Source organism: Bombus huntii, chromosome 4 (genome assembly GCF_024542735.1).
Source record: "Bombus huntii isolate Logan2020A chromosome 4, iyBomHunt1.1, whole genome shotgun sequence".
NCBI classification, from domain to species: Eukaryota; Metazoa; Arthropoda; class Insecta; order Hymenoptera; family Apidae; genus Bombus; species Bombus huntii.
In genome coordinates, this window is record NC_066241.1 from 10,711,626 (window position 1) to 10,739,415 (window position 27,790).

Consider the following 27,790-nt stretch of genomic DNA (forward strand, 5'->3'; position numbering starts at 1 on the left):
TTTTCAACGTTAGCACGCTGCTCGAACAAATCGTCGCTTCCTACGTGATATGGCTATGTAAATCGATCAACGTTCAGGATAATTTGATATTTTATTCGGAACTCAAACGTTGCTTGTGTATCATCATCAAACGTTTCGCGATGGCTAATTGATTTTATCAGAGAGTAAGGTTTCATCGATATTTCCATGTTTATTACTAAGTTAATGATAGAAATCAGGAGGTGATTCCGCATTGGTAATGTGTTTGAGCTAATTCGTATTTCTTACGCTTTTCTATGCAGATTTGAAACGTTCTTATAGCTTGCCGGTAATTCAACAGGTCACTGGCTCGACTTGAGCGCGTGTGTAACCAAATCAAGGCACTGACGGCACCGGAGACAAGTATTAATCATTATTTTGAATCTTTCCAGCTTTTATCAGATTGATTTTATGTAGATTAGTCGATTTTAGATTCCGTCTAAAATTTAGCTATCAACTCTAAAATTGTATCTGCAAATTGAACCAGGCACAGATGATAATTTATTAAATTAATACGAGGCTTTTGTCACTTTTATCAGAATCTATGATAATCAAAATTAATAATCAAGGATTATTTCATGACGATTTAATCAGTTTTTCAATGATAATTTTTTTAATTTACTATAATTTCATACTTCTTTTTTATGAAATGATGTATGTTTAATGTACAAGAAAATTTCGTATTTTGAAGGATATCGCAAATTGTAGGAAGTGTGGTTGTTTATCGTGTTAAATTTGTTACACTCGTCACACCGATATTGTGCACGAAAATATGCGCGTGGAGTATATTCGCTGCGTCATTACGTAAGATTACTCTGTCTTCCAAATCAGCAAATTTTCTGATAATTCCAATAAACAGTTGTATTCTTTTTAAAATTAACCGATGAACTTCATTATCGCAAATATTTTCATTCCTTTAATTAAAATTACTACATTTTCTTTTCCCTACTCTTGTAAGAGAACAGTCTTTGCCGATACGATGAGCTTTATGTTAGCAGAGCGTATCTTAATTATTTACAAATTATAAAATTATAATTTTACATTTTGGCGCTAAACTGTTTTTTATTTAAATACATCACTTTCCTCACATTACCATATTTTCACAGTTGTTAATATATTTTTTACTAACGGTTGCTCATTATTTACAAACGATAAGTATTTCAAACTATAAATAATAGTGGGTAGAGTGCGAATTCATTTCAATTTATGCAAATTCATATTTTTAAGCTAAACAGAAGATAACCAAAGGTCCGTTTCACCGAATATTACAGCTTATAACAGGTACTATACTTTGGATATTTTATATAGTTTTGTACACGTCTATTCTGCGCATTTCTACACTTTCAAATACATAAACATCCGCGGTCTAATAATGAGGTTCACTATTATCGTGTCTGACTCATGAAGGATGCATTTCACTTACTTTCAACATTCAATGAGTATGGTCAAGCTTCCGTACACGAGTATTCAGAATATTTTTCATTCGTGTTACCTTCTAATTTTCTTTAAAAAATAACGCCAATTTCTCTAAGTAAAAATAGTGTTAAATTCGATTTCTCAGGTTATATTCTCATACAATTGCTTTCGTCTTTTTATTTTTTGTCATACACCTATCTTATCTTTCTTTAATATCATTTTTTAATACAGTATAACGTGAATTATGATTTTCAATCAATTAGAATTGCTTCTTCTTCTCGAAATAAAAGTTTCGAATTATTAAATCGTATACTTCTAAAAATATCAATGCTCGGAAAAAATTGCTGAAAAAATTTAATCAAATAAAAAGCTTTATGGGTTTCGTAATTACCGTTAACCGTGCATAAGTTGCATTTAATATTAATTATTGTGAATTCGACTGGAATTTCGATCTGAAACAGGTGAATATATTTCCTTTAAAAGCCAGTTGTATTCGCAAACATGTGAGTAATTTCGTGAATAATGCCTTTACTATGTCGAGGGTGCTATTTTAAACTTTATGTAGATCTTGTATGTAGATATATGACGAATACAGTTGCAGCACAGCACCCTTCTAATTTATTTCATCCAGATCAATTTATCGAACTAAAAATGGAATTTAACTATTCGTATACATTAACACATTTTTACCGATGACATGCGTATTTTCTTATCTAAGTAACCAATCTCTTAACTGGTTTTGATAGTAGCTACTACTATTTTTATCGCGTGTATTCTCTTGTTCAAAAATTTGATTCTTTCGTACTTTATTTATTTCTCAAAACCAAGAATATAGCGAAAATATTAAGAATAAAATTTCATAATTATATAATTTGTTACTGTTCTTCGTTGAATATAATCTCGAGCGACAAATTCCTTATCGGAACAATTTCATTGAATATCTTGTCGACATCTAATTATAAAAATCAACGACATCATGATCAGATATCTTACACATTATTCGTATAAAAGAAGATGGAATTATTGAAGTTATTTATAATGATATATGTAACAAGTTTTATTGTACAATTTTTTAAATAAAAATATAAAGTTCGTTAATAAGGAAATTCTATATAAACGTTTTTCCATAAAATATCTTATTTCTATTTTTGATTGAACATAAGCAGATATAATTATATATACAGGTCATTTTTATATTCTAAATAATATTGGGTGCCGTTACTACGAATATACATTGTAAATTCATTTTAATCTGCTATAGTGAGTTGTGGAAAAATATTGTTGATACATTAAGCAGACAACTAGAAACTGTGCACGTGCATATGGATCATCGATCACAAGAACAAACAATTTTAAGTTATGCGTTGATAATCATATGTGCACAGATGATAGGAGAGAGTCTGCTTGCTAAATGTTAATAGTTGCTTTCCAAAGTAATAATAATAGCGAGGCAAACAATTTTTTCGAAATTACGTTGAATGTTTTCGAGAAATATATTGGAATATTGATATCAATTTACCGGCCACTACGTGGTATCGTATAATTTCGCGTTGTAAAAAAAGAAAGAATCGAAGGAGGCCTAGAAATTCTGTAAAAAAGATGAAGTCGACCTTGAAATCCTCCTTATGCCTACAGTTGCAAGAAAAAATCTATCGTTACCGTATTCTGACCTTCTTCGCGATATAAAATATCTGTCTGCAATTTTTTAACATGTTCAAGATATTTCAGTAATATTTCATACGAATAAAATTATTATTTCATATGAAAAAAAATTAAAGTATACGACGAAAAGGAAATCTTGAAAGCCATTTCACAAAATCATAATCTTTCTCCCATAAGTCTCAATTTTTCATGGTATATTTAATTCGTAAATTGTACGATATGATAAGTGGTCGGTCCTGGCTATGAAGTAGCATAAATCAAGCATTTTTTGTTATTGTAATAATAAGAACGATAGCTTCTTCAAGAAAGTTATTTTTCATTTCGAGCAGAAAAACAGCTGATGCTGAGAGATAAAACTTATTTCGTGGACTGCAGTTGCATACAAGTTAGATGACGATGAAACTCGAGACTGGTTCCATTTTGGTTTATGAGGTTGTTGTTGTTATAGCCGCCAATAATAATGTTCAAAATAACATTCAGCAATTTAGGGAATTTATTTCTCCGCAAAATTGAATTCTTTTAATTCGGATACATGTAAATTCTAGATAAACTTTGACAGTGTTTTCTACAGAGAATTATTTTGTATTCTGTCATTATTTATAATTAGGAAAATTATTATACAGAATCGCTGCATTTCACGATCAAGTAATAAATTCATCCACTTACGTTTAAATTTTTTAATTTCGTCCACTTTCTCCTATTCTTCTAAATCTTCTTTCTTAGTCTTAAAGTGACATCAAAATAAAAATATCAACAAAAACATATCACATTTTCCGTCATATTACGAATAAATAAAATCTTCTAAATCTTCTTTTTTAGTCTTAAAGTGACATCAAAATAAAAATATCAACAAAAACATGTCACATTTTCCGTCATATTACAAATAAATAAAATAAATAAACAAATATTACAAATTCCCTTCACAAAAGGGAAGTCAACCTGCAAATTTTTAATCATTCCCAAATACTCTATTAATCACGTTCTTACCAATTTCCTAAAATACAGTAGCTGCTGAAATGAATTTTCAAATCGGTATACCATGAATTTTAGCAACTTCTGCATGAAAAATGTTTTACCATATTGGCAGTAGCCATCTATTCTACGGTGTACGTTACATTCACTCATCGATCTTATTGAATATTAAATCGTCGTCGTGTCTTTTTGTGTCTCTTATTTCGTAAGCTTCCTTTTGTCCGCCACTATAGTTCGAACTACAGCGGTTGCTACTGATCTCACAACGATCCTCATAAATGCAATCGTCGTACAAGCGGCATGAGACTTTTTGCATTCAATTGCCGTAAGAGGAGCCCTTGAAATGAGCATGATCATCGAGAAGTACAATGATGATCGTGCGTACGCGAGCGAACATTAAAAAAGAAACCGGAGAACATTACAGTGTAAACAGGCAAGGACATTCGACCCTACGAATCAGGAATGTTAAACTGGTCGTTTGAGATGTCTGAACAGCCAGTTGATAATATTAAGCAACCGGCTCGTTAGTTTCGACTAGGGATAAACGATAAAAATGAATCCGCAAGACCTTGCGGAAAGTCGAGCTACGGTTCTGTGCGCTCAACGATGCAACGTGTTCTTTCAAGGTTTTCCAAACGCTACGGTCGCGGCCGTTCCTTCAACTGTTCGCGTTTATGGGTTCATCCGAAGGATCAACTACGATGACGATAACACATTCCTGAATGTATTATTACTTTGCCAGCGTCGAACTAGACAATTTTGATTTTGTTTTATATCTCGATAAACCAATCGACTGTTCGTCGGAGTCAGAACTCGATGAAATTTAAAGGAAAAATATTTGACACACTGAATGATAATTTTCTTGGATAGTTCAGAGAAAATAACATTTTAGGTGGTAAGTGAAAGTTCGACAAATGAAACGGTTTTATTTCGGTCGCATAATAAATAAAATATTTCAACTTTGCATTCTAACTGTGCATATGAAGTAGAATGATTGTTGAAACACGTCCGATCGGAAGGCATGGATTTGTTATATCCAGGGAGGGAAAGGGGAAAGAATAAAAATAAATGACGCGAAAACGTGCAAGCTACGTGATATATAGAGAAGAGAAACCCTGAAATATTTTATACCAATATGTCGCCAATATCAGAAATACGAGGTGCAAGAAGAGAGAAGAGAAAACTTCTGCCAGGTACTAACCATTGAGAGCAGAGAGTTTGTAAAAAAACATCTTGAATTACGTGCAATCAACCATAAAGGCCAGAACACTATACTTAGACGAATAATAAACTGTACTTTTAAAAGAATATACCTTTATATAGAAATATAAATGTAAAAACTAATAACACGACTACACTACATTAAGATAGATAAATACTAATCGATAAGAAAGAGTTAGGCAATGATATTAACAATATAACGTAGTAACTGAGAGAGAAATATAAGAATATAATACGATGCGAGAAATTAGAAATAAGAACCCAACAACCTCCTTACTATAATCTACGAGTCTAAAATACAAATAAATACATTATTATTATTTTAGCTATGCATTCGAAATGTTTCAATGTAGATCGAGGATAGAGATAATATTAAAACGCAAGAAACTATAATATCCGCGAAGTAAATTTCCTATGTTTCTAAGTACGACCATTCGCGAGCAAAAAAGTACATCGCTCAAAGCCTTCATCAGCCAGGCTACTCTACTCTCTCATGGACAGAGAATCGATCTAACGAAGATAAACAAATCTTGCAACGTGTAGCAGATCACGGAATCGACATACAGTACATTGAAAGTAACTGCTCTATAATAAAAGCCGAAAAGAAGGATCGAGAGTAAAATTCCCATTACAATGTAAGACGATGGGTCCGTCAATATTAGCAGAACAGGTCCGCCGCGAATAATGTCGCGTTTGTTCATAGTGAGGAAAACATTACACCGGCAGAGAGTGGGGACGGTGCATAAAAGTTGGCGTATCTCGTGGTTCGACATCATTCGATGTGTGTTCGCCAGAGAGTGTTACACAAGGCAACGGGGATTTTGTTAGACTCGTGAAAGTTGCTCCTTAATCGAACATAATCGTCGGTCAACTGTTCCGTTGATTCATCCAACTTCAACGCGAGCTACGAAAGGAAATGCTGCGCCCGTGAGTATCTGCTATATTTCGTACAAACCAAAGACAAAATGATCGTTCGATCGCTTAAACTCCAACTTGGACGGTTCTAGCAACTGTTATTGGATTTTCGACCAGCCATCAACAAGTATTCGCTGTTTTCCTGTAGTTCGTTACAACACTGGTAAATACATAACAGACGTTTGCTCGCTATCTACGTTTCGTAACGAAAATCCAATCGTATCGTGATCGAACTTTTCATAATTATCAGATTATGCAGTTGTCGACGTGATACGAAATGATATGGTGTACGATCAGAACGCACTGCTATTTCTCTTTCTTTTTCCTGCTCGCTGCAGCAATTGTAATTTGATTTTGAAACAATATTTTCTTCTATTAAATGGAAATGCAAAACGACTCGAGCAACGTGCAAGAGTTAGATTAATTTAGACGTACGTATTTAAGGAAAAGCGAAATTTGTAAGTGGTATGGAAAATTTGATATACGAATATCTGATGTATGTAGCAAAAAAATTGAAGAAATTCAGTCTCGAGAAAGTAGAGTAAACCACATGTAATGCGTATGTTAGATTGCTATGAAATTAGATGATATTTAGTATCGTGGAATTTGCTTCAGAATTAATACCTGTAGTAATTTTAAGTTAATAACAAATTAATGAGTGAGATAGATTATTGTATAGGATTATGTAATGTTTATTTACTTTTGTAGATATTTTGTTTCGTAATAGTATAATGAAATTCATGTTTCAACTAGGAAATTTCACGTATACAATATTCATCAAAAAATACGTGTATTTTATGGAAACATTTTTATCAGTTACATTTAAGCTGTGTAAATATCAAATTTGATTTTATATTCGTTTCATATATCTCTTTACATTATTGTACTTTATTATTATTGAACATGGATAAATATAATTTTTTAATATTCACGGATAGAAGCAAAGCTCGAGATATGTTATAAACATTTTTGAGCAAAATTGATAGAATCTGATAAGCATTTATAGAGGAACGATCAAGTTTCGATAGATTCCAACGCGTGTTGTCTTTTATCGTTGGCTTCACGATCAAATAGAAATATAATTACATCCTGTTAATTTGTTTAAACGGACACAGATATGAACGAAACTATTGCACTTGTCTAATTAAACTATCAAGCATAGTATTTCTATAAATTTGAAAACTATCGCGCAATAAATACAAAGTACGAAACTTTTGATACAATTATCGATATTAGTAACTTTGATCGTAGTAGCTATTAGTAAATTAAAAAGTTACAAGTTACAGGTCACAGACTTCTCTTTTACCATTTCATAATTTTACATCGAATAGGTAGATTTGTGTCTTATTATAATTTATAAAATTAACTTTACGATAAAATAAAGCAAAGTTTCATTTGTTTCGTTTTACCAAACTTCCTACTGTTACGCAAAGGTATTTGTTACCGCTAATAACTTGTAATTTGTGACTTGTAGAGTTTCGCTAATAATATTAATCCGATTGTACAACGACCAACTTGGATTATAACATTTTCCTTTACGTGACTAGTCAATCCAAACATTAGAATTCTCACGAATCCTCATGAATCTGTCTGTAACAGTGATAAATTTAGTTAGACTCGTTTGCTTACGTACTTTTAAATAAAGAACAGATTTGTTAGAAGATTTATTCCTTTATTCCTATCGCGTTGTAACATTACACGGTTGGTTGTTAGGAGCAGTTATCTTATTTTAGTCGATTGAAAAATACAAAGACCGCGGATGATTAAAGCACTATGGCCACGCGATATTATAATTTAACGCGCTTACTCTCATGAATGTACTATACTATCAGAACTCGTTACTTATCGCCTATATATGTGTGTAAAATAAATATCCTACAGTATATCTTTTTTACCAAGTTTCCCATTCAATTTCATTCAATTCTTTTACCTTACTTTGCATATTACACTCGAATGTATATCTTTTAAAACTATTAGGGCCAGCTACATAATCGTAATAGTCGTAATAGTCGTGTCTCATTCTCGATGCTAGCGATCAGACTGCGGATTTTTATGCGTTTATGAGAAGTTCGAAGATGCAAAAGCGCAGAGAACGCATATAATATGCAAATATGTATGAAATATCCAAAGCAAAATATTTGTTATAATATTTCGTAAATGAAACAAATTTCTATTTCGATTCGATCTTTTTTTTCTTTTTTTTTTTTTTTTTTATTAGTTATATTCATAAAGATACGAAAGCTATCGATCTAAGCTAAATACGAATCTATTAAGGATATTTCAAAATGTTTTATATAACACAGGCGATGTATCCTACTGTACGAGTTAGAGTATTTGTTGTATATCAGTAAATGTAAAACGTATTTCGAACTCGTTAAAGGCCTTCGGATACTAGTCATAAAATTTCACTATAATGATATCTCGAAGGACGATTTCTACATACTCTTTGGACCATGATCCGTTTTCGATCGTTTCAATGCATGATAGGAATGCAACAATGTGGCAATTCGTTAGAAGGATACGGACGAACCAAATGAAAAATATTCTAACGAGTTCTTCGACGATGTAGACTTTCAAATCGTTGAACCAAACGACTATCCTCGACCTCGTCGCTATTTGAGAATCTAACGTCGCACATGGCCGAGTATAAAACGAGAAAAATAGATAACAACGTTCCTAAATGATCAATTTATAGTGAAACGTCTTAGACGTGTTTTTCTGTCTCCTTCTCTTCTGTCGACGTATGTTTGGATTAGAGATAATATTATTAGTTTTAGGCGTAAAATTTTCATAATTACGTTGTGAGGAAATACAAGGACAAGTCAAAAGGTACGGAGAGATTTGAGAAATTAAAACAGTTTAATATTTCATTTTTCTATGTAAATCCTGCCACAAGTTTCGATCAAAATATGAAACTACTTCTATCGCTATATTTATTATATAATTTCTCACTTTAGCATAAAGTTAATGATTTCCCAAGAATATTAAAAATCAGAATTTTATATTTGCGAAAACGAGGGCTAAATTGAAATATAAAAATATAAAAATTACACCAGGACTGACGAGCCTTCGAGTACTTGGCTCAAATATTTCATAATTTTATAACGTTCCACTCTGTTGTTAGATTCAGAAAAGATCTGCTGTTAGATTTAGAAAAATCCTATCTTTAGATTTTCGACATTCACAAATTATTTATTGAAACGTTCATTAAAATATCTATCGAACGTTACGAAATTTATGTAAAAATTCGCAGACTATTAGTGGCAGCCCTGGTGACGCTGGCACTGGGCATACCAACGTCCCAGGATGTCGACAACGTTGCAGTAGATTCGGAAGCAGATCTGCTAAAGGCCAAACAATTTCTCGAAAAGATCAACAACGAACACGCGCAATGGAGCAACAAGTATACGCTGGCCGATTGGGACTACGCGTCGAATTTGACTTCAGAAAATTTAGCAAACAAACTGAACACGTCCACAGAAGCGGCACAGTACTTCAAATCCGCCTGGAAGAAAGTGAACGAGTATCCTTGGAGCGACATTAAGGACCCAAATGTCAGACGGCAATTCAAGAAGTTCAGCGTTTTAGGACGTTCAGCGCTTCCCGAAGATGTAACGATTCAATTATTATCAAGCTACAGCATATTGACTTTCAAGTACACTGGCTCACGAAAGTATTTAAACGCTCGCTACACAAAATTGTACGATTATCGTGATCACATTGGTAAAATTTGAAATCGATCAGAAAATGTGTATAGAAGTTACAAGACATTTATTGCGAACATATATTTGATACAAAAATTAGTATACCGCGTGAATAATGGTCTTGAAGATGTAATTAGTACTAAAAATTATCTCATTAAATTTAAATTGTTTAAATTAATACTATTGTTGGTGATCGTTGCGAAGATTTGCAAAGATTCGTTCGAAATTCTACCAATATAAAGACGATAGTCGCTTCTCATCGCAATATCAGCGAAATTTCAAAATGTTTTGTATAAGAAATTTCTGTGAGCGTTGGGATATATTCGAGAGCCGCTGTACGTACAGCCGAGGAAACCGGAGATGAAAAGTGCTGGATGATAATCGATCGAACGTTTGCTACAGAGCTACCAAGAATACGAGAAAATTGTAAGTGACATGGAGAACATCTATAGCACCGCGAAAATCTGCGATTACAAGAACCGAAGTAAATGCGATCTCGCTTTGGAACCGGAGCTCACGGAGATTCTGATGAAGAGCCACGATCCGGAGGAATTGAAGTACATTTGGGTCGAATGGAGGAAAGCAACTGGCGAAAAGATGAAACCATTGTATGAAAGATACGTTGAACTGAGTAACTTGGCTGCTACATTAAACAATTATTCCGACAACGCGGCTTACTGGCTGAAGGATTACGAGGCTGATGACTTCCCCGAGCAAATTGGTAAGTTAAACATTGAGAGATGATATATCAATAATACAGCGTATTCTACAAGAGAAAATAAGAAATAAATATCACATAAGCCATAGATCTACAATTTCATTAAAAAGTTGGAACAAAAATAGGAAATAACAGCAGATTGGTTTTGAATATTATAATATTAGAATTTAAACTATAATTTGATAAAAATTTAAAGGAGATTTAATATCTTTTTAATATTAAGAGAAATATGCAGCTCTAAACGACTCTCTCATAAATTTATCGTTAGAAACATTTCTACTATAATTAATATCTCATAAAAGATTCATTTACAGAAGTAGCGACTTTTGTAAGAAATATTTCTAGCAAGTTTTAATTAAAATATAAATATTTCTGTCGATGATAACAAGTGAAACGTGGAATGATGTTTTATAAATATTCTATAAACACTTTATTGCGGGAAAATACAAATATTTCGTAAAGAAGCGTAGAAAGTTTACAGGAGAATGTTTAGTAATCGTTTCGAAATTGTTCAAACAGAAAAAGATGAAAAAAAAGTATCTAGTCCTTAACATAAATACTTAATGAGTTAGAAAATATTCAGAAACGAAATACGTATCGCGTCTCATGCATCGATATATGAACTGTGATGAATTAATATTTTTGTTACATAACGTGATTGTTAAAATTAATATTTCTTTTTTAATTTTAATACAATACATTATATTTTTCAAGGAAATATACTTCTCTCGTTAAATTCAATCCTTGTCGTTAAAAGACAATATTATCAAAAGTAAAATTAATATATCTCTACGAAAAGTATTGTGTACTTAAAAATCGAAGACAAAAGAAAATAAATTCTAATTGTCACTGAATATTAGACTTCCAATGATGAAACCAACAACTATTTCCATTCTATTTGAAGAAACTGTAAAGTCATAAATGGTCCTTACATCGACATATGAGACGTGAAATTTCTATTACCAAGTATCTGATAAACTATCTAAATGTATTTATGTAAATATGCATAATACATATAACATTTTATTTTATTGAAACGCTTACTAGCTTAATAATCATCTTGCTTCCAAAACGAAAATATTTTTTCTTTGACTTCAATAATACTTATGAAAATAGAAGTTCAAAAATGTTTCAGTGACACTGTTTAACATCTAATTCTCAACATAAGTCCGAATAAATATTACTGAAATGCTACATTCATTTGTAATAAAATATTTTCAGAGGCACTCTGGCAACAACTGAAACCTCTCTATTTGCAATTGCACGCATACGTTCGCCGAGAACTTCGGAAAAAATACGGTGAGGATATCGTTTCGAAAGATGGCCCCATCCCAGCACATTTATTGGGCAATATGTGGGCGCAAACTTGGGCGAACGTCGCAGAGTTCGCTATTCCATATCCGGGAAAACAAATGCCAGATGTCACCAATGCAATGATTAAACAAGGTTTGATTAGCATTTAGACGTCAATTAATAACGTACATATACATACATATAGTAGAATTTATTTCGTAAAGAAAAAATTGGCAACAGAAATTGTATAACTCACTCTCTATAACGTTAGAATCTGTAATTTCATATTAATTATGAATGTATAAACGAATTTATTGTGCTATATTCTAATTTATATGAATTCGTTTCGTTGCCCGGCGTACATTATGCTGGTGTTTATATTATGTCTGTAAATTTTACATTTAGATATAAAATCTCCGATCCTGATAGTACAAAATTATTTGAAACATTTTGAAATGTTTACTTTATAATTCTGACGAGTTGTTCAAAGGTCGCTAATTTATTTTTATATTTCGATTTTGTAGTCAATATGTAGAGATTAAATTAAGTGGAGAAAATCCACCAATATTAACAACACAGGAGGAATATTATGTCGATGTAGGATATAAAGAATACAATAATATTAATTATTATAGAGGATTAAAATCCTTAAAAGATTAATAGACAATATGTTTAAAAAAAGAACTTCTCGTATGATGATCAAAATAATGGTAAATACTAATATGCATAAATAGTAATATACAAAAAATATTTGTAAAATAGGAAACTATAGTATAGTATATTTTTAATTATAAGTATAATATACGTCTGAAATACTAATAGATATATCAATCAATAACATATGCCTTAAAATATTTAGAGATCATTTGATAATTAAAAAAAAATAATATTTAGAAATTACTTCTAGTATGTAAAAGCTACTATATCAACATTTCATATAAATTCAATGTTATTAAATCTAACGTATCTTTTCAGTTTTTGATATACAATTTTTCTTCAAATACGAGATTTTTTTCATTATGTTGATCAATGTATCAAGCTAAGAAGTTAGAAGTCAAACTTACAGATAGATTCCTGTATTCTTTATATAATCGTTCTCAGGATACAACGCAACAACTATTTTCCGTGTTGCTGAAGATTTCTTCACCTCAATCAATCTCACCGCAATGCCAGATCTGTTCTGGGAACGATCGATATTAGAAAAGCCAAAGGATCGCGAACTGATCTGTCACGCGAGCGCTTGGGACTTCTATGATGGCAAGGACTTTAGAATTAAACAGTGTACCAGAGTTAACATGGAAGATCTGTTGACCGCGCATCACGAGATGGGTCACGTGGAATATTTTTTGCAATACAAAAATCAACCCAACATTTTCAAGGAGGGTGCGAATCCTGGATTCCATGAAGCTGTCGGCGACGTTATATCGCTTAGCGCATCTACACCGAGTCACCTGAAAACCATTAAGTAAATGATATTAATTATACATACTTTACAAAATATTAATTTATATATTTTGAACTTCAAACTTTGATTAGTTCATCTATAAAGTGTATATAATGAATTCAAATACTGAAATAATTTGTATACATTTAATTTAATAAGGTATTAATACAACTACATATATGTGCAATTTTTTTAGTAGGGACGTAATCTTTATATAAATTAATTCCTTGTATCATAGTGTATGAAAATATAAAAATTTGATAATTAAAAACTGAATATTTTATAATGGAAATACATTTTATTATATCTTAGATTATTGGATGATGATTCAACCGACATGGAGACCAATATCAATCACCTTTTCCTGAAAGGCCTTGAAAAAATTGTCTTCTTACCATTTGCATATATGATGGACAAATGGCGCTGGAATGTATTCCAGGGACGAGTCACACCAGATAATTATAATTGTAACTGGTTAGTACTGTCTCTGAGTTATTAATATATAAATTACAATAATTAAAATTTGGAGAGATTACAAAGAGAAAGAGACAAACGAAAAATTGCAAATTCTATTGACTAAAATAATTTAATTATTATAGATTAATGTAATTATTAAATTTAATTTATCATATATCTCCTTTGATATACAACGATTTTATAATGCTGATGTATTCTTTTTAACTTGTAATTCATAAATTTTTAATTATTAATAATTAGGTGGGATCTTGCTGAAGAATTTCAAGGTATTGAACCACCAGTGGATCGATCAGAAGATGATTTTGACCCTGGTGCGAAATATCATATAATAGCAGATGTTGAGTATTTGAGATATTTCGTAAGCTTTGTGGTGCAATTCCAATTCCATAAAGCACTTTGTACAGAAGCAAAACAATACGATCCACAAAATCCAAATTCAAAACTACTACATGAATGTGATATTTATAATAACAAAGCAGCAGGAAACTTATTAAAGTAAGTTTCCACTTTTCCAATTTTATAATTCACTTGATATAAAATGACTTAGAATTTATGGAAATTTATTATTGGAATATAGGTCCATGTTGGAACTGGGAGCCTCGAAACCTTGGCAAGATGCAATGGAAAAAATTACAGGCCAGAAAAACATGGACTCTGCTGGACTCTTGGAATACTTCAAACCACTGACAGATTGGCTCACAGAAGAAAACAAGAAAACTAATGAATATATTGGATGGAAACCTAGAGCAAGACGTATGTATTCTTACAATAAAATATGATTCATATATATAATACAATACAATTCAATTTAAATACAACTACACTACACAAAATACACGACTACACAGATAGAGCAATACAAAAATGTGTAGTAATTTATCAAAATTTATTTGCTCCAGAATGTGTACAAACCAGATCAGAACTTGCAGCTGTTGAAACAACTGAAGCATTAGAGTAAAAAATACATTCTTCTGAATAGTATCTCATTGAATACTCCAAAAAAATTATTTCTCCGTTTTGACATAAAAGACGCATCAAATAATAGTTTATGGCATTATTTCTTGCAGAATAAAAGACAAAAATATGTAAGTATCCAGTGATAAATAAGTACATTACGAAATCGTAAATTCTTACTTTTTCCAAATAAAAATCACGTTCCAATTTTACGATGTTTGTGTTATTTTGCTTTCCCCCGTCCTCTTCCACGTTTATTAGACTTATCACTACTATTTTTGCCTTTCTTCTCAGTTTTATCAGTACTTTTACCCTTTGATTCAGTATTCTTGTTTATACCAGCTTTCTTTGCCTGAAATGCGTTCTAATCAATAAATAATATCGTAATAAACATATAATTTCAATAATGTAAACTATTTTCCAATAAACCTTAATCATCTTATCTGCATCAAGGTTATCGTCGTTTTGATCAGAGTCAATTTCTTCTTCCTCCTCTTCTAAGAAACCTTCTTCTTGTATACTTGATGTTACTTTTTTCTTTGATGTTCCACTCACTATATAAGGTAGAGCCACAGAACTTTTATTATATGCTCTTGTAAAAGCAGCTTTCACCTATAAAATGAGTTTTTATTATACTTTTCTATACATCACTATGTCAAAATGATTAAAAATTATCTGGAATTTATAACATACCTTACTATCTATAATTTGAAACGGATCACGATCACCAGGCCATAGAGAAATTTCTACCAATGAATCTAGATCTTCTCTATTAACAATAAAAAATAATAAAGTTTAATACTATAAAAAACTCTAATTTTTATATAACTGATCTTAATGAAATATTAACCTGAGTAAATGATAGTGGTTCATAACATCAATTGCTGTATCTACATTTTCAATACCTCCAACTGCTAAAGGTCTGAGAATAGTATTTCTAAGAGGTCTAATGTAGTCCAAGTTTATAGCCTCCTTACTTGCACCCGTAGCCAAACGTGCATGTAAAGTGATTTCCTGCATTAAGCTATAAATCATATCATTAAAAACTTCACATACAAAATATAATAATAAATGAAAAAGCTAATAATTATGACATTACCGATTAAATTTACCAGTTTTTGAATTACGTCCAAGCCAAGCTGGAAAATTAATTTGACCACCAATGTGACCAGACATTGCTGTTCCAGGTATTACAGAAGAATAATAAGCTTGTATTGGTAAAAGAGACCAAGCATTATTACTTCTTATGGATTTTTCAACTACATCTCCTAATGCTATACTTTCAGCACTTTCTGCTACCCTTCCTAACAATTCATTTCTATATAAAAATATAAAAATAACGTTAAATACAAACAATGCTAAAATCAATATAAAGAATGAGGCATTTAACTAATATTGATTTTTTTTAATATTCCATAGATAACAACTTCTTATTAAATGAATTTAATTCTTTTTATAATATAATTCATTTTCTTGTGTATCTTTTTATAATTTCTGGTATGTAAGACAACAGACTCTAAATTACGTAATCCACCTTGCACATATAGAAGAAAAAAAGAATAAATACATTATTTTACTGAAATACATACTTTGGCACTTGAGGTATAACCATCAAGTAATTTTCTTGTACAAATAATGGTGCTATATTGTAATCATGGAAAAATAAGTTACTTTTGTCACTTATACTCATATGTTTATGTTCTTCTACGGAAAATACTTTTTTTACAACATCCCAAGGACCTAATCTCAAATCCTTATTTATATGTTTCTTTTCATTTTTTTCCTGAGAACCAGTTTGTCCAACAAATAATGCCAAATGATTTATAACTTGACGAATATCCTGATTAGTTGATTCAATTAAACGATCGAGATCTTCATTCGAAATTTGAATATTTTCTTTAAAACACATAGATTTCATCGCACCCTGCATGAAAAGAAAGAAGTCAAATAATGTGAATAACCATTAAACATAGTTGAATTCAATATTGTTTTACCCTAATTTGTTCCAATCTAGGTTTTGAAAATCGAAGGTCAAATGTATAATTAGAAAGTGTTCTCATTTTAGGATTATTTCGATCATTGCAAATACAAACAATAGGTATATCAGTTGATTTGATCAAAGTAATTAATTCCTGTAGACCACCGCGATCCTCGTTACCAGCCATTCCATCTACTTCATCCATTAACAATACGTGTTTCGATGATGGTTTGCTTTTAACATCTATAATATAGAGCATTTAAAAATAACAATGTAATTTTGTTTAAATTTATAAACTTGATATTTTTAGCGCATTTAATTATACTTTAGTAGTGTATTTTATTAATTATACTTACAAAAATGCGTTCTATAAGAATTGAAAGAAATAAATACTAATAATATATATACAATAATAACTAAAATTAACTAATCCATAATCCTTTTCTCCACTAAAAAAACATCTCAAATAATTATTCACTGAAGACCAATTATTTGTTTATTAGATTTTTGTGAACACCATCATGTAATTTAAAATATATAAGGATATTTCTATATTCCATATAATAAAGATCACTTTTTTAATTAAACAGTCAACATCTATTTTGTAGTCTAAAGCTTTAAATTATTTGTTGAAATAAAATATTTATAGATTTACATTTTTTCACTAGTATAATTAGTAAAATACGGATTAATAAGAATTAATTAGTTATTTCAAATTAACTTAGAAAATATGTTAATAAATAGATATACCTTTAAAATAATTTTTTATTGTGGTATTAGATAAAAGTTCTGATACTTCTTCTTGCAGAAGTTTTTTGCTTCTGGTATCTGATGCATTAAATTCTATAAGATCAAAACCTAATTCATTACAGACAACTTGGACAGTTGTGGTTTTCCCAATTCCAGGAGGACCAGATAACAAAGCAGCTTTGAAAAAAGCTCCATTATCATCTTTTGCCCAAGGACCTAACAAACAAAATTAATAAAGGTTTAAATTGTATTAAGCATATACCAAAAATATTTTACACATGAAGAATAAAATAGTTACTAGGTCTTGTATGTTTCACTTGACCACTTTGATTTTTATGCCAATTCATTAACCAAGTGTGTATTTTCTTAAAATTACTTTTGTCCCCTTGTTGCCCCAAAATTTGTTTCATAGTTTTTGGCCTATATTTTTCAACCAATGCCTGCACTGGTATGTTCCCACTTATCTAAAAGAAAAATCTAGACAATATAAAACTGATAAAAAGGACTAATATTATTACTATTGTACTTATTTATTATTTCTTACATCTTGCAAAGTATTCATTTGTATTTTTATATCTTTCACATCAATTATTTCTTTTTTATCCTGTACAAGCGATTCTTTATATTCATTCTGTTTCTTTTCAATTGAAGATTTTATTTTTTCATCCTTATTATAAAGTTCTTGTTTTAATGAGTCCTCAATTTCTCTTTTACTATTTTCGGTTTTATGTGGTGAATGTACTTTTGCTGCTTTTTTCGTTTCCTCGTTTACAGTAATTTTTTTCTTCTTTGGTGTTGACTCTTCACTAGATTCTGCAAATTTTCTCTTTGACCTTTCTTTTGATTTTGTACGAGGTTGTGTTACATTATCACTTTGACCTGCAGGCCTTGTACGTATCAGCTCAAGCAAATCATCTTCTGATATTTTTTTTATGTTTAAGTTGGTAGCCTAAAGAATTTATAATATACAATATAATAAGTCTAAATAAGATTTAAATATATATTGTTAATCAATATTACCTTTGACAGTTTTGCAGGACCAGCTTGGTCACCTACTATAACATAGTCAGTCTTCTTTGAAATTTGGTGTAAAATTCGTCCACCATATTGTTTAATAAGTTCTTCAGCTTCTTCTCTTTCTAAAGAATCCAAAACGCCAGTTATTACAAAACTTAATCCTGTTAGACACTGTTCAGCACCCTGAAATTTAGACATTTTTTTTTAGACATATTTTAAATTTTTCTACAAGCGATAATGCTCACTTATTACATACAACAGGGATTTCTTTTGAGCCTGGATTTCTGGCTCCTCCTCTTTGAAGATATTGCTGATACATTGCAGCATTTTGTTTTTTCTTTTCAATCTTTTCCTCATATACATCAGAAGTGTCTATCTTTTTGGGAGAAGTTTCGTTTTTTTCTTTCAGATATTCTACTTCCATCTTAGAAATAGCAGATGAAGTTTTAGAAGATTTCTTTGTATGTTTAAATTTGCTACTATTTTCAGACCCCTTATGCTTAATGTCCTCGTCTAAAATATTATTAGAATGTTTTTTATTCTTTGGTTCGTGTTCTTTATTATTCTTTTCTTGATTTGTTTTATCAGGTCTTGTTTTCTTTTTAACATCCTCTTTATTTTTAATGGGTGTCTTTTCTTTATTTTCAATACTGCTTTCATGTAAACTTGTATCTATAAATACAAACAATTAGTATATTAACACAATATGTTAATAAGTTTGGCATATTGTTTATTACAACTTGTTGATTAATTGATACCTTCATTAACTTTCTCTCTCTCTGTTAAATATCTCTGCTCAATATCAGATGTATCTAACTGACGTAAGGTAGCTTCAAAATCATCATCATTATGACCTTCAGCCTCCTGTAATATTTAATAAAATATGTATATATAATCACTTTGCAACATTATTCAAATATTGTAAATTACCTTCTTTTGTAACTTTTTAGATATCTTAGGTACTTCTTCAGCTTTCTATAATATTTAATAAAATTAATATGTATATAATTACTTTATATTATCATTCAAATATTATAAAGGATGATAAGAAGAAGGATTCAGAAGTTTTAGGAAAATGAAGAAAAAAGCCCTAATAAATGTAAATGGAAAAATTAATATTTTCAGTTATAAAAACTTTTCATTTCAATTAAAACAAATGACCTGCTTGCTTTGAGAACTATTATGCTAGATGAAAATAATGAATTATTTTATTATGATAAAATAAGTGTTTGATTACAGAAGATTTCTACACCCTGTTCCTTCCATATATATGTTTGACAACTTTATACTAGAAATTATGTATTCTTTCAGAGATTTCTAGACATACTTTAACTATTTCATTGGTAAAATATTTTACTTTCTGACAGAACAGATAATTTATTGTTTTCATGTAGTATGTTAGTAAGTTACTTGTTTTAACCAAGACAAAGAATTATATTGTAACATTGAAAATAATTTTTTGACCTATATTTATTATAACTCTTTTCCTTTATTTGACAGGTATTATTTGTTCTAAAAATTTTGAATCCTTTTCTTATTGTCTTCCATATGTATTACCTGCTTTAATGACTGTCTAGATATCTTAGTTGCTTCTTGTCTGTTTACTGGATTTTTACCAAACATATCAGCAGGAGAAATGATTTTAATATCTTCATTGGAATCAGATTTAATAGCTTTCTTCTCCAATAACTTTGTCTTCTATGACAACCAGAATATATTATATTATATTTATCGACACAAATACCACAATATCCCCATTTTAAAAGTAATGACCAAGATTTGAAACTTTAATAACTTAAACTACGATAAATAATTATATTAAAACCTTGGGCCGTTTACGTGGCGATTGAGATTTGTCCTCATCTTCGTCAGACGAAATAATAATTCGTTTTTTGGTAGCTTTCGCTGGAGCAACATTGGAATTTGTTTTAATAGTTTGAAAATAGGATCGTATATCCTAAAATGAAATAACAAAATATTGAGTTATAAAATCTGAATTCTAATTTCAATAAGTATGTAATCCTAAAATGTAGATATACTGATGAAAACAAATGTAGTTAACCTCGATTATTAGTTTTTAATAGAAAATTTCAAAACTTACCCTTGGCATGTTTCAAACGTACTTTAATTTGATAGAGACGCAATATTTAGATCAACCGAATGATATTTTATACGAGAAAAATAAACAGATAATATAATTAAAAGCACACTGGTTTAATGAATGACGCATCAACGCATGCTTTTACGATACATGCTGTTATAGTATTGGTATGTTGGCATCACAATTTTGAACTTCAGTAACGAATCTAAGTCTACTTATAATCTCTATTATATAAAACATAAAAAGATACATAAAATCTGACCTAGTGAGAAAAATATGAATCAATTAATGTTAATATTGCCATAAAGAAGTTTCATTCATATATTATAACATTGCAAGGCGGTTGTTTAATTGACATAAGATTGTGGGTAGTGCCGTAATGCGACGTGAGACAGCTTGTACAAAACTGTCAAATTCAAGATGGCACCACGAGTAGAGAACAACACGTGTTTAAAGAATTCTCTGAATTCTTTCGGATGTTTAATACATGATCTACGTAAAAGAGTAGTGCATGTTTTACAATAGTTTGAAATTTATTTATTTGATATCGTACAATATTTATAAATAAGCTTATACTATAGATAGCATATATTGAACGAAAGGAAATAAAATATAACCTTCACAATGGTAAAAGAACAATTCAGAGAAACAGACGTAGCTCGCAAAATGTATGTAAATTACTTTAATTTGTTTTTCTAATAGACTTTTTATTATTATTTCCATTATTTTTAATATTAAGTGCTTTTAGAAAAATATATAGATTTGATAATATGAATAACTGAATTTCTTGTTAAATTATTTATCTTTGTATTTATCTAATTGATTAGATCTTTTGGTTAATGGAAAAAGTTAATAATAAAACTGTAATGCTTATCATATGTAACTGATATCTATTACTCTTTATCTACTTTATTCATTCACTTTTTATAATTAATTAGCTCTCATGTATCATTCGGAGTGGATAGCCGCCATAACATGGAAAGGCAAGCCCATATACATATTGTGGCTAAAAATTTATATAATCAGGATGTTGAACATACTCCAGTTCCATATGGAGTTCTTGATAGGAAAATGGTAATTTTTTCATATGTTAATGCTTTCTTTATAAATAATTGTTAATGTTAATTTATAGGGTACTTGTAATAATACTACCAATTGTATATCATGTGGTAAATCTTTAAACGAATGTATTGGACACTTTGGCTACATTGATTTAGAACTGCCTGTTTTTCATGTTGGTTATTTTAGGTCTATTATTGGTATTCTTCAAACTATTTGTAAAGTAATTCATCATTTATTTCATTTAATTTCAAATTAGTTAATAACAGTGATAATAATTGTAATATTTTACTTCATAGAATTGTTCTCATGTTATGCTATCTGAAGCAGACAAAAAGCATTATTTAGCCAGAGTATTAAATCCTAATTTGGGATATTTAACACGTAAAGCATTACGTAAACAGATTCTAGATAAAGCTAAGAAAACTACAGTTTGTCAACATTGTCGGGATCTTAATGGAACTGTTAAAAAAGCCGGTTTACTTAAAATAGTGCATGAAAAGTATAAAGGTAAAAAGAAAATAGATGCTATTGTTCAACAAAAATTAGCAGAATATAACAATGTGCTTGAGGATAATAAAGCATTAGAAGGAGTACTTCAAACTGGTTTGATTAGTGTATTAAATCCTTTGGAGGTAAAAAATAAAATTCATTTATAATATTTTTTTCTATTTACCCCTTTTTGTAAAATTCTGTATTACAGAAACTATGTCATATTTTAAGGTACAAAGCATTTTGGAAAAAATACCAGAAAGTGACATTCCTTTGTTATTGATGAATTCGGAGTATGCATTACCAAAAGACTTAATATTGACAAGAATTCCTGTGCCACCAATTTGTATTAGACCTAGTGTTGTGTCTGATCTAAAAGCTGGTACAACAGAAGATCATTTAACAATGAAATTATCAGAAATAGTTTTTATCAATGATGTTATTCAGAAACATAGACAAAGTGGAGCTAAAGTACAAATGTACAATGAAGATTGGGAATTTCTACAATTGCATTGTGCCCTTTATATAAATAGTGAAATGTCTGGTATACCCCTTAATATGCAAGTATGTTATAAAGAATTATTGAATCTTTTGCTTACTTTAATATTTTAACGATAAATTATTGAACTATTTTAGCCAAAAAAATCTGGTAGAGGATTGGTTCAAAGATTAAAAGGAAAACAGGGTCGTTTTCGAGGAAATTTATCTGGTAAACGTGTAGATTTTTCTAGTCGTACTGTTATTTCACCAGATCCTAATCTGAGGATTGAGCAAGTAAGATTTCATTTAAATAAATTGTTTCAAACATTTAAATAATATATATATTTAATAATAAAATTGAATATATATATATATATTTTACATTTTTTATTAGGTTGGTGTACCTATTCATGTTGCCAAAATTTTAACATATCCTGAAAGAGTAAATCCATCAAATATAGAACTAATGCGAAAACTTGTAAGGAATGGTCCAGATATACATCCAGGTGCAAATTTCATACAACAAGGGAAAACACAATTTAAAAAATTTTTAAAATATGGTAACCGACAAAAAATTGCTCAAGATTTACAGGTAATTTCACGTGTATAAAATGTTGTTATGTACTTTATATGTACAAAATAATTAGTCATAATTAGCCTAAATTATATAGTGCATAGTGGAATATGGTATATTAATGAAAAGCTTAGAAGTAGAGGACTTCAACTAAGAGGGTCTCAACTATTGCAAACCTATTTAGAAAATACAGGCTAAGATGTATAAACCCGACGCTGGTAATATTGTTCCTTCTCGTGAATGTCTTTTTGCCAGTGAAATTGGCATATGTGTATCATCAGTATGTCAGTTACTAGAATGAGTCGATATTGGCTTGGATTAGATAAGGATGGGGCCGCTATTAGACTGTTGCTTGTGTTAGTGCCAAGTTAAAACATTTTAGACTATATTTTCTAAATGGGATATTTGCAGTGGATGTTGGCCGACATATTATACTGCAGCAAAATAATTATATACATTTTGTTCAATAGTACGGTGATATCGTCGAAAGGCATCTGAGAGACGATGATGTAGTATTATTCAATAGGCAGCCGTCGTTGCATAAATTAAGCATCATGGCACATAAAGCAAAAGTATTAGATCACAGAACATTTAGATTTAATGAGTGTGTTTGTACACCATATAATGCCGATTTTGACGGGGACGAAATGAATTTACACCTTCCCCAAACTGAAGAAGCAAGAGCAGAGGCTTTAATTTTAATGGGGGTAATATGCAAATGTTATATTATTTCCTGCTTAAGGGGTGAATTATATTATGTTCCATATTAACGCGCGCGCGCGCGCGCGCGCGCGCGCGTGTGTGTGTGTGTGTGTGTGTGTGTGTGTGTGTGTGTGTGTGTATATAATAGTATTATAATAATGATATTATCATTTACTTGCTTATAGAATAAATCAAATTTAGTTACACCTCGCAATGGAGAACTTTTAATAGCTGCGACACAAGATTTCATTACTGGTGGATATCTGCTGACACAAAAGGACATGTTTTTAAATAAAGCTCAAGCAAGTCAACTAGCTGGTTGTCTTCTAGCAGGACCTGATATTGCCATGTCTATAACTCTTCCTGAACCAGCTATTTTAAAGCCAAGCATGTTATGGACAGGGAAACAAATCTTTAGTTTAATTTTAAAACCTAATAGTACTTGTAATATTAAAGCTAATTTAAAAACAAAAGGAAGAGCTTATACTAGCAATCAGGAATTATGTATTAATGATTCTTGTACGTATAATTTTGTAGTATAATTTGTTGCTCTCCTTAAAACTGCAGGAAAATAATGAAAGTGATGAATTGCAGATGTTATTATCCGGAATTCAGAATTATTAGCAGGAACCATGGATAAATCGACTTTAGGTTCAGGATCAAAGCAGAATATATTTTATATTCTATTACGCGACTGGGGCGAAGATATTGCAACAATAGCTATGTGGCGACTAGCAAGAATGGCAAGTTTCTTTCTTATGAATAGAGGTTTTTCTATTGGTATTGGAGATGTTACACCAGGACAAGGACTTCTTAAAGCCAAAGAAAAGCTTTTAAATGCCGGGTAAATGTGCATTTTTTTTTGTAAATTATTAAATATCATGAATAAAAGTATCTACGAATAAGGTAGATTTGTTTTTTAACTATGATTTAGGTATTCTAAATGTACAGAATACATTCGTCAAATGGAAGAAGGACGTCTTGTATGTCAACCTGGCTGTTCAGAGGAAGAAACATTAGAAGCAATGATATTGAAAGAACTTTCAGTAATTCGTGATCATGCTGGTAAAGCATGTTTAAAAGAACTCCATCCAAGTAACAGTCCATTAATTATGGCATTGTCTGGCAGTAAAGGAAGCTTTATCAATATTTCTCAAATGATTGGTATGCTTGTCTATATACATATGTGTATATATATACAAAGAATATTTTGTTATGTAATATTTTCATTCTAATTAGCGTGTGTGGGACAACAAGCTATTAGCGGTCATAGAGTTCCAAATGGATTTGAAGACAGAGCTCTACCACACTTTGAAAGACATTCAAAAATCCCTGCAGCTAAAGGTTTCGTAGAAAATTCATTCTATTCTGGTTTAACGCCAACGGAATTTTTCTTCCACACTATGGGTGGAAGAGAAGGTCTTGTTGATACAGCAGTTAAAACTGCAGAGACTGGTTACATGCAACGACGACTAGTTAAGAGTTTAGAAGATCTGTGCCTTCATTATGATATGACAGTTCGTAATTCAGTGGGGGATATTGTACAAATATTGTATGGTGGCGATGGTCTAGATCCTACATACATGGAAGGTAAGATATTATTTATAATATCGATCACAAAATAATCAAACAATTATTTTAATAGGAAAAGATTGTCCAGTAGATTATAAGAGAGTATTGGATCACGTAACAGCTAAGTCGCCATGCAAAAATGAAGAACCACTAGACGGTCCTGATCTTATTAAAGCTACAAATGAATTACTAGGTTCCAAAGATTGTGAATGTCTCAGTGAAGAATTTAAACAAGAATTATCGTAAGTGTTAAGCATAACTACTGAAAATAAGATATTAAATATTATTTATTTTTGCAGCACATTCCTTAAAGGTGTAGCACGCAAAATAATACACCTACGATATAATGCTCCATCGAATATACCTGTAATTTTCCAACTCGAACGAATCACAGTTTCTCAATTAGTTGAATTTATTCATACCTGTAAAGAAAAATATATGAAAGCAAAAATAGAACCAGGTACCGCTGTAGGTGCACTTGCCGCACAAAGTATTGGAGAACCGGGTACACAAATGACATTAAAAACATTTCACTTCGCCGGTGTAGCATCTATGAATATTACTCAGGGTGTACCGCGTATTAAAGAAATCATTAATGCAAATCCTAAGATTAGTACTCCAATCATCTCAGCAGCTTTAGTAAGTTCTACATTTAAATGCATTATAATGCATCTCAATAGCTATGTGTGTGAAAAAATAAACATGTTATGTTTTATTTATTGATTCATTTACTAGGAAAATGACGTAGATCCGGAATATGCTAGAAGAGTAAAAGGCAGGATTGAAAAAACTATTTTAGGAGAAGTGACAGAATATATTGAAGAAGTTTATTTGCCCGATGATTGTTTCTTATTGGTCAAGTTAGATATTGATAGAATAAAATTATTGAAGTTAGAAGTAGATGTTAACTCCATACGTTATTCGTAAGTGTACAAATTTACAACATAAAATAAAATATATTTTTTGGTAATAAAAATTTACATAAGTATACATTTAATTAATTGACAACTAAATAATTAAATTAATAAATGATAATTCATGTAGGATCTGTACATCAAAATTAAGATTGAATCCAAAATTAGTAAATGTTAGAGGAGATTCTATTATCACTGTAAATCCAAGCAAAAGTAAATACAGCATAAATTATGCCCTCACACAGCTTAAAGAGACAATTCCAAATATTGTTATAAAGGTAAAATGAGAAAATATACATATTAATATACTCATTATGAATAAATATACTTCCATAATTTTTAAACTGTATATGTCTTTATGATTATATAATTTATAGGGTTTACCATCAGTTTCTAGAGCTGTAATTCATAACGATGATTCAAGTGGTAAAACAAGGTATAAATTGTTTGTAGAAGGAAACAATATGCGAGAAGTAATGGCAACTCTTGGCGTTCTGGGCAGAAAAACAACTTCAAACAATACTATTGAGGTAAGTATAAAATTCACTTTTATTTACTTATCCATTATATAAATATGATGTTTTAGGTTTTCAAAACTTTAGGAATTGAGGCTGCAAGAGCAACTATAATGACAGAAATCAAATTGGTGATGGAAAATCATGGAATGAGTATTGATCGAAGACATCCAATGCTTGTAGCAGATTTAATGACTAGTAGAGGTGAAGTACTGGGTATTACAAGACAAGGCTTAGCTAAAATGAAAGAATCTGTCTTAAATTTAGCTTCGGTAAAATGTTATATATATTTATACTTTTTTAATATTACATTTAAATATATATTATGTACGTATACAAAAATACTAATAGATGATTGTTTAACAGTTTGAAAAAACATCTGATCATCTATTTGATGCAGCTTATTATGGTCAAAAGGATGTTATTTGTGGAGTGTCTGAATCAATCATAATGGGTATTCCAGTTCCTGTAGGAACAGGAATTTTCAAATTACTTCACAAATATCCTTTTCAAATTCATTTCTTCAAATTTAAAGAGACTAGTCAATTTACTATTTTAATTATTTGTTATATTTTTAATATATTATTTTTCTTAATAATAAAATACAGCTGACAAAGATGAGCCAAGAATAAAGGAGTTGATATTTGACGATCCACAATTCAACAAAACTACAAAAACCACAAAAAAATTGTAAAGTAACTGTTGTATATTTTATAGCAAAATATTTAATGTACATAAATAAAAATATGTATATTAATAGAACTCGTACATTTTTTATATTTAGTAATTTGTTTCATTTAGAACTTATGTTTAAAATAAAAATGTGCTTTTAAATATAGATA

At 30.3% G+C, this 27,790-nt stretch overlaps 3 protein-coding genes across 5 annotated transcripts; 2 read left to right on the forward strand and 1 right to left on the reverse strand.

Annotated features, from left to right (window-relative positions):
* The first annotated feature begins 6,048 nt into the window (after window positions 1-6,048).
* LOC126864896 (angiotensin-converting enzyme-like) lies at window positions 6,049-15,006 on the forward strand. The gene is made up of 9 exons (XM_050616757.1): window positions 6,049-6,216; window positions 9,458-9,815; window positions 10,311-10,629; window positions 11,848-12,072; window positions 13,021-13,384; window positions 13,676-13,837; window positions 14,081-14,335; window positions 14,418-14,593; window positions 14,740-15,006. Exons 1-9 carry the CDS (start codon window positions 6,206-6,208, stop codon window positions 14,796-14,798), a joined length of 1,929 nt encoding a protein of 642 aa, XP_050472714.1. The 5' UTR covers window positions 6,049-6,205; the 3' UTR covers window positions 14,799-15,006.
* On the reverse strand, window positions 14,708-20,803 carry LOC126864890 (replication factor C subunit 1). 3 transcript variants are annotated; one of them, XM_050616745.1, is made up of 18 exons: window positions 20,641-20,803; window positions 20,365-20,496; window positions 20,097-20,237; window positions 19,470-19,514; window positions 19,298-19,403; window positions 18,796-19,211; window positions 18,543-18,722; window positions 18,067-18,471; window positions 17,821-17,986; window positions 17,523-17,738; window positions 16,789-17,015; window positions 16,384-16,718; window positions 15,894-16,112; window positions 15,645-15,818; window positions 15,488-15,563; window positions 15,224-15,406; window positions 14,975-15,146; window positions 14,708-14,900 (listed from the first exon to the last, which is right to left on the reverse strand). In XM_050616745.1, the coding sequence occupies exons 1-17, from the start codon at window positions 20,647-20,649 to the stop codon at window positions 15,018-15,020; spliced, it is 3,159 nt and encodes a 1,052-aa protein (XP_050472702.1). In that variant the 5' UTR covers window positions 20,650-20,803; the 3' UTR covers window positions 14,708-14,900; window positions 14,975-15,017. The 3 variants fall into 3 exon arrangements, with proteins under 3 accessions (XP_050472702.1, XP_050472705.1, XP_050472704.1); XM_050616748.1 differs by lacking the exon at window positions 14,708-14,900 and having other exon boundaries at window positions 20,663-20,785; XM_050616747.1 differs by lacking the exons at window positions 14,708-14,900; window positions 19,470-19,514.
* Window positions 20,804-20,961: 158 nt separating this feature from the next.
* On the forward strand, window positions 20,962-27,731 carry LOC126864889 (DNA-directed RNA polymerase III subunit RPC1). Its single transcript, XM_050616744.1, has 20 exons — window positions 20,962-21,308; window positions 21,579-21,714; window positions 21,773-21,922; window positions 21,999-22,334; window positions 22,423-22,755; window positions 22,828-22,965; window positions 23,066-23,263; window positions 23,716-23,952; window positions 24,133-24,466; window positions 24,542-24,791; window positions 24,882-25,111; window positions 25,187-25,537; window positions 25,593-25,761; window positions 25,819-26,158; window positions 26,255-26,442; window positions 26,564-26,711; window positions 26,811-26,963; window positions 27,020-27,220; window positions 27,315-27,448; window positions 27,555-27,731. Exons 1-20 carry the CDS (start codon window positions 21,265-21,267, stop codon window positions 27,640-27,642), a joined length of 4,158 nt encoding a protein of 1,385 aa, XP_050472701.1. The 5' UTR covers window positions 20,962-21,264; the 3' UTR covers window positions 27,643-27,731.
* Window positions 27,732-27,790: the final 59 nt, after the last annotated feature.